Raw genomic sequence first — 13,437 nt, 5'->3', positions numbered from 1 at the left:
GCAGGCCGTGCGCCGCCGTGAATCGCCGCTAATTGTGAAGAATGGCCGGACTCGCGTGTCGGCCGATCGCCGATTCGACGTACGGACGCTTTCATGACGGACAAGGCCGCGTGCTAACGATCCCGGGGGATCCCTGACGATTATCGGAACGACGCCGCGACGGATCCTCTGACCGCGGAGCCGGACTCGAGTCCGCGCGCGCCTTTGAGACCACCTACGACGATAGAGTGCTTCTTCCATTGCGCTCTTGGAAAATGCAGAGCTCGTAAACGCTGCTGTTTTAATGTTAATATGTTTTGTTGCAGAGTTCGACCGGTGCTCTTAGAGTAACCAGCAAAAGAGGCATGGAAACGTAGAATTTTCTTTTTGTACCCTGTGTTATCTTCAGAATAAATATAAATGTATAACCTGAACCTACAATAGATAATAAACTACATTTTATTACCTACGTTTCAAATAAGTTAGGATCTTTCTCGACTAATTATTTATATTTGTTTAAGTAGCTCGTATTACGCAATAAATACGAATAAATAACGATGCTAGAGCGATTCGATCGAGTCATCAAGGTGGCGGAGGTCAGAAAGCGGCAAAGTACAACGACGCAATGAGGGTTGGAAAAAAAAAAAACAGCCGCGCTATTAAGAGCCTGTCGTCTAAGAACGCGGTCGCGTAATTGCCGGACTCTGCACGCGACTCGACAAAGATACTCTCTCCAGGCAATAGAGGACAATGGCGGACTGTCGACATTACGGGGGACATTGTCGTGGCTCGATATGAGCCCCGTTGCCTCGGGTATACAAGCAGCAATATCGAGATCCTGCAAATCGCCCCTCGAACCTAACCGCCCTGGCCACACCTTTCAGTCACTTCCTACTTCTCGAAGCAACAACGCTTCAAAGAAACGAACATTTGCTCCCTTAGCCCTGCACTTCTCGCGAATTAACAAAAAAAGGTCCGCTGATTACGCTAGAATTAAATCTTAATTTGTATAAAGTAATTTATTGGCTAGAATTAATTTTTAATTTGTATAGAGTAATTTATTGCGCCGCGTTAATTCTTTTCATACTTCAATTTTTAATTTGTATTAAATATATTTAAGTTTCTGCTTGAAATAATTATTTAGGATTTTAATCTTTCGAAGTTACAATGTTACGATGTGATCCGTTATCTTTTTTTTTTTTTTTTTACGTTTGTATTTAATAAATGTTTATAAGAACACGTATATATTTCAGCTTCTTTTTTTTTTTCCTTTTTTCACGTTGCGTTTAAATTAATACTATTCTTCAATTTCCAATGTACCTTTTGCGTCCGTTCGATCGAACGTATGCGTTCATAAACGCGACTATTGTGACGGTCGAGTTTTTCGCAAAAGGCCCAAATAAGCCCTTTATCAGTCTGATTCTGTATACACGTACGAACGGCTGTCCGTGACAACGGCCCTTTTTCCAATTATCGACTCGATCGACCCTTTCCATTTTACTCTCGCGTCGAGCTCGAACCGTGATACCGCCTCGATACAAGGCGAATCGGCCCTGATAGTGCTTTCTCTGTCCGCGAATGAAAGTAATAGTGATTCGCTATGGAGATCTATTGCTTTTCATCCTTTGTCCCTCTTTTGTTCGCCCGTTTAATTACGTAAAAAAAAAAAAATATATATATATGTATATATTCTCTCGACTGTAACTTAATAACGAATGTCCCGATCTCTAATTACTATTTAAAATTGATTAAAGAAAATGGTTCGGAAAATATATTGATTGATATCGAAGCGCCTGTAAATTTTGTATGCCATTCCTACCCGATCGCCGTTGGCGCGAACTGTCTGCTTCGTGTAATCGATTTGCGGAAGTGTCAATAAGTAAAAACGTTATCGCAAGTCCGTCTGTGTGTGGGAAAGATAAACGGACTGAGCAGCTTGTCCTGCCTTCTTATAAAGAAAACTACCGAGGTTGAAGAGAAGCGAGCGATTATTTGATTTCGAAGGAACATTGTGAGATCGATAACGTGGAAAAGTCGAGGGGACTTCCAATGTGTGTAGATCTCCCAAATATTTTTTGAAATCTAGTTTTAGAAGATGATTAACAATACTAGATTAACAATACTTTTAGGTAACATGAATTTATTTTTTAATAAAATCTTTATTTAAAAAAAATTTACTTTTATTTTATTAATTTTATTAAGTAATATACTGGTACATCTATATAATATTTTCCATTTTATGTTATTTTTTTTTTTCTTTCCGTAGTTTGTAATTGTAAAATCCTAAAAAATAGCGCGCGCATGGTTTCTTTCTACAATAAATGTGAGATACCAGAAACGGAAAATGCTCTGTGAATTTTTTTTAAATTAATGTCCGCAAAATTAAATAATAAAAAATTTTTTTAATTTATTGCAACTTTACGAACTTTAAAAATTATTAATTCGAATGCTGGACCACTGAACCTGCCGCGAAGTAGAAAAGAGCCCGGTGGATGCGCTTTGTCGAAAGATACCTAAACGTAGAAAACGGGTCAGCTCCGGAGTGAAAAGAAGAACGTAGCAATCTCGCGTGTTTATTTAACATCACTGATAATCGAGTTATCGTTCGCTTGACACTGCTTTCTTTCCATTCGATTCGACGATTGTGGAGAAACGCACGGCGGTACTTTCGAGAGACCCGAGCACTCCCGGTGCAATTTATCGCGGCCGACACTCCGGGAAATTCCGCGTGTTTGCGGACGTCGTTTCGCTCGCTAACTAACGAGTTCAGGCTCTCGGTCGTCGCCGACGTATCCGAGAATGTAATCACGAGCGTAATTGATATATTATTTTCTTTGGATACAATAAAGGAACAGAGAGGATTCCACTATCGTTCGAAGCCGATCTAGTTTTCCTACATAAAACGGAAAGAGGGAAAAGTCTTCTAAAATTCTAGCAAAATAGAATTTGCACAAATAACGAAACGCAGATAACGTTCTTTTCTTAATTTAAAACGCGATTCCGCCGGTCCAGAAGTCGTCATGAGAGCGTCGATGGTTCACTTCGTCGGATGATAGTCGCTCAGTTTGGCCACGATGAAACAATCCGTTTAGGCTGACAATTTCGTTGACAATTACAAAGTTTGTTGCGCCCGGCGGAAACCCGCCGCGAGAACAGGGGTGGCAGGCGGGGGAGATTCGGCGGGGTCGGGGCAGAACAAGGAGGCAAAATCCATCTGGTGATTTCACAGGCAATTATGCCGCGTCGCCGTGGACCGGCGCGGGTGGCTTACTCTTATTTAACGCCAATGTGAGCGCGCGGCGCACGCTTCGCCGACCACCGGCGGCACACCAATCGCTCGCTCGCCCAACCACCATCCCATTTGCGCGAAATTGTCAATGATAGAATGGCACGAGAGATCGAAAATCCCCGCATTCAAGCCCCCACGTTCCTCCTCTCCCTGCGGCATTCTTCACTTTTTTCTTTTTTCTCTTTTTTTTTTCTTTTTTTTTATCTCTTTTTTTTTCCTCCGCCTCTCGTTCTCTTCTTCCCTTATTTTTCCCGTCTTTTTCCCTTCTTCTCCTTTCCCCAAAACTCAAAAATTGCGCGAATTTCTTTTCTACCAAATTTAACCGCTGCGAGATATTTTTTCGCGTTTTAGATTGCCCGTTTTTCGATTAAAAAAAAAATCTTATATTATATTTAAAGTCTACAAGACCAGACACGCTGTAAGTTTTAAAAGATACTCGGAGATATTCCAAGTCTAATCCCCCGAAACTGTTTACCCAATGATATGTTAAAAGCCGTCGAAGATACAAGGGGTTTCTTTTTTTTTTTTTACATTATTTGATCGGATCATAAAACACGATACACTTACTTTCCGGTGCGATTATGGTTTTATAATCTAACGATTAGATATTCTTTCACATTTGTTCTTTCTAAATTGATATGAAACTAGTCAAGAAATAGAACCAAAACGCCTCTCTTTTTTTTTCTTTTTTTTTTTTAATTTTAAACAGAAGTTTGCCCCGTTTCGAAAATTAACAATCAGGATTCGTCGCGATATGCGACGGCTCTTGGATTTAATATCAACGCGCCCGAGTTACGGGATTACATCGTGACGGAATCGCGACGTGTTTCTTGTCAAGTCCTCGTAATTTCGCGTGCGAGTTGCCGCTGTCGTTATAACGCCACGGAATTTGCGCCCGAGGTAATCGCAAAGCCCTGAAGAAGCTGTCGCGCTCGTCCTTTTGCCATTGCGCGAAAACTTCCCGGCGTGGCTTCGCACCTTCGCGCAAAAGAACCTGAAACGAACACAGGCAAACTTCCCCCTTTTTCTCCCCCTCCGTCTCTTTCCCCCCTTTTACGATTATTCTCGAAAGAATTGGCCTGAAATCATGGTCGGTATTGTAACGATTTCCTTCAGACACAAATTTCCTTTCGCACGGGAATCTCGTTTTCCTCGCCGAAGGATGCCAATATTATCTCGCTAATCGGACGCTTCGTTAGACTTCAAACAGCTGTTCATTTATTCATTTAATTTGTGCGATTCTCGAAATGTTGTTACCACGCGTCTTTCTTCTCGAGCTTCGAATCTTTTGACCAGCCCCCAGCTTACCTTTCTGTTTCAAGAGTTACATTTTCGGCGAGGCCGTGATGAAAGGCGCTATTATGAAAGAAGAATGTCGATCCTTAGGATACTAGGTCCTTCTCCAATATGGCCAGCCGACGTTTCCGCCTCGGGTCTTAATTCTTGCCTAAATAACAGCCTATTTCCTTTATATTGCTGCGCCTATATACACACCTTTCCCTCGCAGCCCCGGTGTCTTCCTTCCTTCCTTCCTTCCTTCGTTCTTTTTCGAGAACGGCAATTTGTTGCCGGGCGCGAAGTCGAGTTTTCCCGAATGTCGCCGGCGCGAATGGGATTAGCGCGGCGAGAAGCGGTAATCAGGAATAAAAATGCGTCAACCGGCGGCATTTACGCTAACTAATCTCCTTCGGCGGGCGGAGAGGCGCTAACGGAGTTAGCCGGCTTCGTCGTCCAACAGCTCTCTCGCTCTCACTCTCTCTCTTCGTGTCGCTTGTTAGCCAGGTAATTGGCCATTTTTATGCTAAGCAGAGCTTCTTCCTCCTCGTCGTCGTCGTCGTCGCCATCATCTCCGCTGCGAGCATCCCTCTCGCGTCGCACGACTTTCTTCTGCCGTTCCGCGGCTTAACCCTAAAGATAATGCTCTCCGGGTGGTCCTTTCGACCATGTTCAACCACGTTCTTCGGCCGTACAATGACGCAACGCGGTCATCCCTACGTACGAACTAAACGACGATGCGAAACACCCGGCGCGGTTCCATGCACAACGGCAATATGGCGACGTTACATCCCGCATTTCCTCGTTTACACCGGCAAAACTCATTATCTGTCGCTGCGCGACGCGGTCTTGGACTCGGTCGAGGTCCACTTTACCTCCACCTCCGAGCACGAAAGCATAATCCGGATGCTCTCGCGCGGCATTCCCCTCCGGCCATTCCTCTCCCTTCGCGAAACTCCGCCGCGACTCTGCTCGCGCTTGTCGACTTAACGCTGGGCAACTTTTCGTATTAATAATCGGTATAATAATTAGTATTTTCACGCGCGACTTAGCAGGAAGGACGCGCCGGCGTCGACGTCTCAGCTTCTCGGCGGGGTATGCAGGAGAGAGACGGGGGAAGGGGGGAAGCCTGGGAAGTTCGTCTAAGATCTTGATTTTAAGTTCGCCGGGGCGAAGGAGGCGCATATTTCACCGCGCTAATGTCCCGCCAGATAAACTACAATATTAGCTGCCTTCGCCCGTGATTTAATTTAACTTTGCCCCGGCGCGACATCCGCCTGCTTGAGCTCGCGCCCTCTCCGCGAGCTGCAGCCGCGGTTCGCCATCGGGTTTACCTTGGTAAAATCTCTACCGCGAGCTACATTCGCGGGTGAATGTAGATTCTCACTCGGAATTGATTTCTTCGGCCCGTGAACGCGCGGCGAAATGAAGGATCCAGTTAACGAAACGCATTAGAAGCCAAATACATTTTAATACCAAAGTATTCTTTCTCTTTAAAAAGCTTTAGCCTCGGTTAGAAAAAAAATTATATTATGCCAGCGTCACCTTTTGATTTCTCAGCACGTCCTCCACGAAGTTATCCCCTTTGGAAAACCGAGCGTAACTGCAAAAAAGAAGCAACATTAATTGTGATAATACGATTTCGATCTTTCATAGCTCAAGCAAGATTTTTTTTATCGCTCTAATTACCGTCAATTTTTATCAACTTACATTTTGGCGTATTTTAATTTTTCTGTGATCGACAAGGACGGCTTCGTCGACCTAACAGCCTCCTCGAGACATGTTTGCGTAACTTTGATGGCAGCTGCATTGACTTCGCCGTCCTGTAATCGATAAGCAAAATATAATATAATATAATTGCGTATTCGAAGCACGTAATCCACGCCTGAGTATTCGTTGTGTCAACCGCGTGAAAAAGTACCGCCGAGTTTGTCTTAAAATATGGCGAAAGCTTAATGTTGCGTGTTAACAGCAGCGATTTGAATTAATTATTGGAGTTAAGCACAATCTGCAGCGCCTCGGAAGACCACCCTCCCAGCTCCTATCCGCATAATCACTTATCACAAGCAAGGCGCCTCTCCCCCTCCTCCCATCTCTCTCTTTCTCCGTCTATCTCTGTATCTTTCTCTCGCTCGCTCCGGGATGCGTCGCGCTCTCCGGAAACTCACTCGCTAATTAGACGCACAGTTTGGATACTCGCGTTCTTCCGGGAGGTAAGTGCCGCCGTATAACTTCGTTTTCTCCGATGCGTATTAATTACTAGCTTCCCGTGAGCGCGCCACTCATTCCCTCGCATATACCTTGAAGACGCTCTCAACCTTTTAACGCAGGCCCGTTTAATTCAAATCAATTCGATCGGTTGCACACATACGCGTTAATAAAATGACTGCTGACTTTACACTTATCTCTGTAATAATTTGAAACCACGCGTTCTAAACAATTCCACTTCTTGCAGTCTCAAATAAAAGTCGGAGAACGAAAACTTGTCACGAAACAGTAAACGTGTCAGAAAAATATAAAATATATAAATATATAAGATATCACGAATATTTATACTATATATTTAATTAATAAAATTTACTAAAATAAATTAATAAATAAATGAGCGTACGTAATTACTGGGTTAGACGATAGACACATGGAAGACGTGTCTAACGAGCGTCGTAACTAGCGGAATGGCTGTCTGGCTTTCGATCTTGCAGGACCGCTGCAGGCCTTAAACCGTGTATCATTATAACGCATAAGATAATAACCCCCTCGACGTTCAGTGAGGCATAGGGTGGGTCGGAGGATGAAGTGAAGCGCCGAAGGGGGTGGCCCGGTCGCCCGACGCTCTCGGCACCATGTGCTAATAAACCTGGTCTACGTTTCCTCGGTTATATGGCGGCACCTACAGCCCCCTTTGCAGCCCTCTCTTTCTCCTTCCCCCTTCGATCTTACCCGTTCCCCGATCCGCACCCAAGCACACCCCCGTACGCACACCGTAGGGTGCACACCTAACGATATTATCGTCATTACGCACTATCTTACTTCGGAAGCTACCCTACAAATGATTCTCGGGAGTCGCGCGAGAAGCGCTTTTCATTACGGCGCTGCACAGACACCATCGCGACAACGACAACAGGCAACGACGAAACAGCTCGGTCATTAGCGATGCAATCTGTTTTACCGGAGATCTCGAATCATCATAACGACTTAAAAGATCGATCACGAAAGCTAAAATTTCGATTACTTTGATTATATTCGCTCGTGCCTCGATACCTTTCATTGAAATTAATTAAATACGCAGAACAGTTTTTTTACGCTTTAAAAATATTGCTTTATATTAACCGTTGCAGTCGTCAAGGCGTCCTCGAACGCCGATAGTTTCGCCGTAGTGATCGCCGCGTTAATATCAGCTCCGGTGAATCCGTCAGTAAGCTGAGCTAGTATCTTCAAATCTAACTCGGCTGTGTCTACGCTTTGAGAGCCGCAGAGAACCGCGAAAATCGTTTCCCTTTCCAACTAAAACAAAAAACGAAGATTATTAGTGAACAATTAACAAATAACCGTGCTGTATTGTCAAAGTTGTTATCACCTCGCTCGGTAAAGGACAGTGCAAACACTTGTCAAGACGCCCCGGTCTTAGGAGAGCCGGATCTAACAAATCGGGTCTCGAAGACGCTGCTACGACCGCTACTCCCTCGCGATCTTCGATTCCGTCGAGTTGCGTCAGCAGTTGGTTCACCACCCTATCGGTGACTCCAGTGCTATCGTGTCCACGTCTAATTAAAATAAAATCCACGCGTATAAATAAATACAAGATTTAATATATTAGTTATGTTACTATTATCATATTATTAACATTAGAATAGAAAGTTAGATAAGTAAAGTTTGCATGGTTATTTGTTCTGTAGTTTTTACCTGGGTGCAAGACTGTCGAATTCATCAAAGAATAAAACGCACGGTTTAGCGCGTCGGGCTCTATAACAATAAAATTGATTTTTAAAAACCGCAAATCATACGAAGTCCAAATGTAATATTTAAAAAATGAAAAAATTTTCAAGAAACTATTACCTTTCGAATACATTTCTCACGGATTCTTCACTGACGCCTATATATTTTGAAAGCAATTCTGGACCCTGAAATTAAACTCGTCATTATCTAAAAATATCACATTAAATTAGTTTTATTAAAAAAAAAAAAAGACGTAAAATTATAAGAGACAAAGAATAAAATAAAAATTATTATCTGTCTCACCTTAATACTAATCAGATTCACGCCACACTCGCCAGCGATAGCTTTGGCCAGCATCGTTTTTCCAGTACCTGGCATCCCATATAACAGTACGCCGCTTTGTAGCTTTATCGGGGCATTCTTGAAGATTTCAGGATATTTAAGCGGCCACTGTAGAATTTCCGTGAGAGAGTTTTTCGTGTTTATCAATCCGCCGATGTCGGACCAAGAGTGACCACCGCTTTTGTACAATTGCACACCTTGTAGAGACATTGGCATGCAATTCTTCAACGCGGTGTTAATATCCTCCTCCGTCACGATAATTGGTGCTTTCAATTTTTCTGCCGCTTAAATAAATTAAAATATATAAACATGACAACAATTTTCATAAAAATCAAATTGAAAAAAACATTTGCTAAGTATAAAAATGCTTACTTTTATTGGTAATTATTTCTTTATTCAAACTTAATGCAGTATTTGTTAATATTTTTATGATTATTCATCTATCTCGTTACCATGACGCTTCCACGCGACGAACCGTGCCCTCTCCGCCAAGTCAACGAGATCCTGAGGCATCCAGCCCTCGGTCTTGTTTCCATAGTAATTCCAATTCATGTCTCCGGGCACGCACAACTTGTCCTCGAGCGTTAATCGCAAAATATCGATTCTATCCACCTGGTTAGCCACGACACGAGTTAGTGTTACGCAGAAATCAACGGGAGAACATCCCAACTTATACGGGACAGGGGGAATTTAATTAAGAAGGTGCGGAAATACGAAAGCGCGTTAATCGGGAAATGCAACAACAAACAACATATCAGTAGCACCAAGAAAGGATGAACGTGCAGAATATTAAACAACTTGATACAATTAACATTTTCTTTTCGCGGCAAACTCTTGAATTCGCTTGCTCGTATTAATTATAGAGTAGTTATACCTTCTCAAGATTCGGGATTTGTAAGACTGTCCTAAAAAATTGCGCTCCCCTAGCTGGTCGTAGTCTCGAGCCGATTTTACTCACGTTGACACAAGTAGCGACGATTGAGATGTAATGAAATTCTTGGTATTGTGTAATGATGTTAATCAGCATATCGGTAATTCTGAAATTGATTATGAAAAGATTATACGGAAATTCTGTATTTCTTTTTACCATTCAAGTTAAATTAATCTATAAAAACATCTCTATTTACCTGGAAGCATTCGTTGTATCTATCGTATTCTCCTCATCATTTAATGACGCATTGGTAATGCTCTCCAAATCGTCCAGAAACAGTATAGACGGTTGATAATACACGCATTCACTCATGGCGGACGTAATAATCTTTTGTATTGTCTCTACTTTTTTACCTAATGAACAATTGCTGTGTTTCATAAATATCATAAAACAAAGAATTAATATGATGTCAAGTTACATTCTTAATTATTTTTGTCGTGTCTTATTAAAATTAAAAACAGAGAACACTTAAAACTTTAAAAAAAATATTATCGCGAGAAAAGAAGATCAAGATTTGCGTTTGAAACTCTTTGAAAGGTTTGAATTTTCAATCAAGATCATAATTTGTCACGATGTTCCCAATTAAATTACGCTAATTGCATGCAGTTGTTGATATTACCTTTCAGCGACCTGCAATCAATCAAGTGCGTGTGCACGAAACACGGCGCCTCGTGATAACGCTCGATTAGCATTTTGCAGAACGTCGTCTTGCCGGAACCCACGTCACCACAGATCAGAATATTCTCGCGATCGTACTGAAGGTCCACCGCTCTTCTTAAACCCAAACTAAGATCAAGCGCGATCTCGCAATCTTTGAGAGCACTTTCCATATACCTGCACATTTTTTTATCATAAATATTTGACGTAAAAGTTTAATTTATTCTACTAAATAAAGAACTAACGATACCACGGTACCGTGTATTTTATTACCTAGTGGAAGTTTTTTCCATCTTCAAGTTCTCTTCGGAACGATTGAGAGAAATTGTTTCATTACTCGGATCCGACGGAACAAAAGCGATCGAGTCTTTTACGTCTTTTTCGTCTATTACTGCGTAATCGCAATCCGCAGGTAAAATTTGCACGCCACACCGTTCCCCGCTGTCGAGTAAAATTGTCATACCCGAATTGAGCAGCAGCGGCTCATGTCTCGAGTAAAATTTTACGTAATTCTCGAAAACTTCCGGTGTTACACATTGTTCAAATGGAAAAACGTTCACTGATGACGGCGTCGGACGCTCGTTATTCTCCATCACTTGCGCGATCACTTTGCCTCCGACTTTCAATCCCAGAGTGATCTTCAGACTCTCCGATACGTAAACGCAGGAATGAATCGAGTTTAGGTCGAAATATTCTCGGTCTAATGACGGGGAGCACTCGCCCAAAGTATCTTCGAGGATGTAAATTCTTGCGACGAGCTCTTGCGGCTGCTTGAAAGAAGAATCGTTGGGTCTCAGGAAATTTGTGCTGGTGACGTTAACGTGTTGTCGACTCTCTGGCACTTTTCTAATTTTACCTGCAAATGAATGAAAGAATAAATCGATTGCTTTAGCTACAATTACAATAAAAAGCGAAATATTCTGATATATAAAAAATTTACACATTGTTCCGTTCAGTCTTACGCCTTTCGGTAAGCACCTTCTCGGAATTAGAACATGACAGGGACATCGCAGGATTACATCGTGAGCATTCGACTGATCGAAAGACCGGAACTCCGGCAAAGGACACACGCGAAAGACGCGAGGCGCGCTTCTGTGACGAAAGCTCTGCAGTAATGCGTAATTCGCGACGTCGTCCTTCGAGTCGCGATGATCCTTTCCTTTAGCAAAATAAGGCAGGATTTTGCCCAAAGGGCTGCTTATCTTTGCGGTCTCCTTTTCAGCTACGTTCTTTATCTCTGTACTCCCAATTGCATCGAGCACGTGCACCTCTGAGAACTCCTCGAGCAGTCCATACTCGAACTTCGGCTCTAAACCCTCTAAAAATTATATACAGGATATATTTTCTTAATACATTTAATTTATATAATTTATATAAGCATATCGAGTAGCTTTATCCAATAAAATCTTTCGTTTCCGTCTCAAATTCAACTCTCTCAATTAATAACAACGGTATTAAAATAATACAATAAAAGCTGAGTGTAATCCAACCATTACTTGACAGCGATATTTTTCAATAATAACATTTTCCATATATTCGAGTAATATTACAAAAATACAAGTAACTTGCCTACAACAAAAGTCACGGAGGAAAACTTAGATATCCACGCCACAATCGGCTGCTTTTTCGCGACGATTCTCACTTGGTTCAAGAGGGTCGACTGCACCCTTTCCACTTGCAATTCCTGTCGCCGAACATGGACAGTCGATCCATTAATATGTCATTCGCGTAAATCGACGTGCATGTACATACATATGAGAACTTATATCGTACCAGAAGTTCACGATCGCTCAGGGTAAGAGGGGCAACTTTAACGCTGCTCAATGAGGGAACGTTTTTCACAGAGGAGACGAACACTTGGTCTCCCTCCTGGACATTCAAACTTCTCGCGAACGTGGCGCCAATGCATAACGTCTCGTCGTCATTAATGCGAGTAACGCAGGTGAGATAATACTTCTTCCCATCGTGCGACATTTCAATCACGTTCTCCTGAAATTAGATCGTCGTGGTGAAAACCATTTTCGGGATAATTCGCAACGGTCGCGTTAATATTAATTAACGTTGGAAATTATTTTATAAATTACGGCCCGATTTCGCCAGGCGCGAGTTCGTCAAACCGGTCGATTAAACTTTAAATCGCTCTTTGAAATATTTCTCAAATAAATATATTTCATAATTACGTTTTTATCGACCGCCATTTTCTTGCTTATTATCAGCTGCCGAGTTTATTATATCGTGCTTAGATGGCACCATTTGGCCTGTCGAGATTTCACGGCAGGGTCTTCGATCGATCAATTACGATAAAACTAACCTTACTAACCTTAGTTTCTAAGCGGCGTGTCCACGTAGCCGACAGATGCGCGAAGCAATTGTTCGCCGCAACGAATTTCACGACGAGACGTTCGTGCTGCATCTCGGCGTGAATCGCACCTCCATGAAATGAACAAAACGCGCGATCTTGACAGCGCGCGACTCCGAAAAGGTTACCCCGATGAACTTTTCAGATGACTAGGCAGCTACCGTAATTTTCTGTGCTCCAACTGAGGATGGAAGGTTACTTCGGCGGGACTTTGACTCTGATTGCACCGATAATTAGCATCTTGCGTCGGGTACGATAGAGCAGTAAAAAATCTACGTGCCGAGCAAAACGTCCACGCGACGTTTGTTTACAATCATTATAACCCCAATTAGGAAAACGTGCGGCAGCTATCTGAAAAATAAATTGGACCGTGCACAAAAATATTACAATAAAACTATAATTAAAAAAAATATATATTTTGTTTTAAAGAAAATAAAGAAGCAAAATGCATGCTGAAAACAAAGTCAAATAAAAGAAAAGTACCAAGAGTAAGTAGAAGAAATCAGGGAAAATTAACCGCCGGCTGTATCGCACACTCCGTCGAGATAACGAATTAAATCAAGACTCTCGAGATGCATTTTATCGAACGAAAGGAGAAAAAATAAAAAAGGGTCAACGCAGTTGTAACTTCGATTACGTTCCGAGACTGAATATAACGCGATTTTACCG

At 42.3% G+C, this 13,437-nt stretch overlaps 2 protein-coding genes across 2 annotated transcripts in view; one reads left to right on the top strand and one right to left on the bottom strand.

Moving 5' to 3' along the window:
* Positions 1 to 13,437, top strand: part of Cycb3 (cyclin B3) — a 102,892-nt gene that overhangs the window by 83,414 nt on the left and 6,041 nt on the right. The window lies entirely within an intron of this gene.
* Pex1 (peroxin 1) lies at positions 5,995 to 13,417 on the bottom strand. The gene is made up of 17 exons (XM_070672113.1): positions 13,252 to 13,417; positions 12,730 to 13,119; positions 12,183 to 12,398; positions 11,979 to 12,093; positions 11,350 to 11,727; positions 10,683 to 11,265; positions 10,372 to 10,586; positions 9,949 to 10,105; positions 9,696 to 9,858; positions 9,274 to 9,433; positions 8,783 to 9,105; positions 8,600 to 8,664; positions 8,447 to 8,506; positions 8,121 to 8,307; positions 7,874 to 8,047; positions 6,254 to 6,366; positions 5,995 to 6,146 (listed from the first exon to the last, which is right to left on the bottom strand). Exons 2-17 carry the CDS (start codon positions 12,820 to 12,822, stop codon positions 6,074 to 6,076), a joined length of 3,075 nt encoding a protein of 1,024 aa, XP_070528214.1. The 5' UTR covers positions 12,823 to 13,119; positions 13,252 to 13,417; the 3' UTR covers positions 5,995 to 6,073.

Source organism: Cardiocondyla obscurior, linkage group LG24 (assembly GCF_019399895.1).
Source record: "Cardiocondyla obscurior isolate alpha-2009 linkage group LG24, Cobs3.1, whole genome shotgun sequence".
NCBI classification, from domain to species: Eukaryota; Metazoa; Arthropoda; class Insecta; order Hymenoptera; family Formicidae; genus Cardiocondyla; species Cardiocondyla obscurior.
Note: the sequence above shows the minus strand (reverse complement) of the source record. Positions and strands in the feature narration are given on the sequence as shown.

Excerpts from the sequence above, each read along its gene's own strand:
- Pex1 (XM_070672113.1), bottom strand. The coding sequence starts at position 12,822 with ATGCAGCACGAACGTCTCGTCGTGAAATTCGTTGCGGCGAACAATTGC. Across the intron at positions 10,587-10,682 it reads ATGGAAAAAACTTCCACTAG|GTATATGGAAAGTGCTCTCA; the intron begins GTAATAAAATAC and ends AAAAATGTGCAG. Across the intron at positions 6,147-6,253 it reads AAATTAAAATACGCCAAAAT|TTACGCTCGGTTTTCCAAAG; the intron begins GTAAGTTGATAA and ends TCTTTTTTGCAG.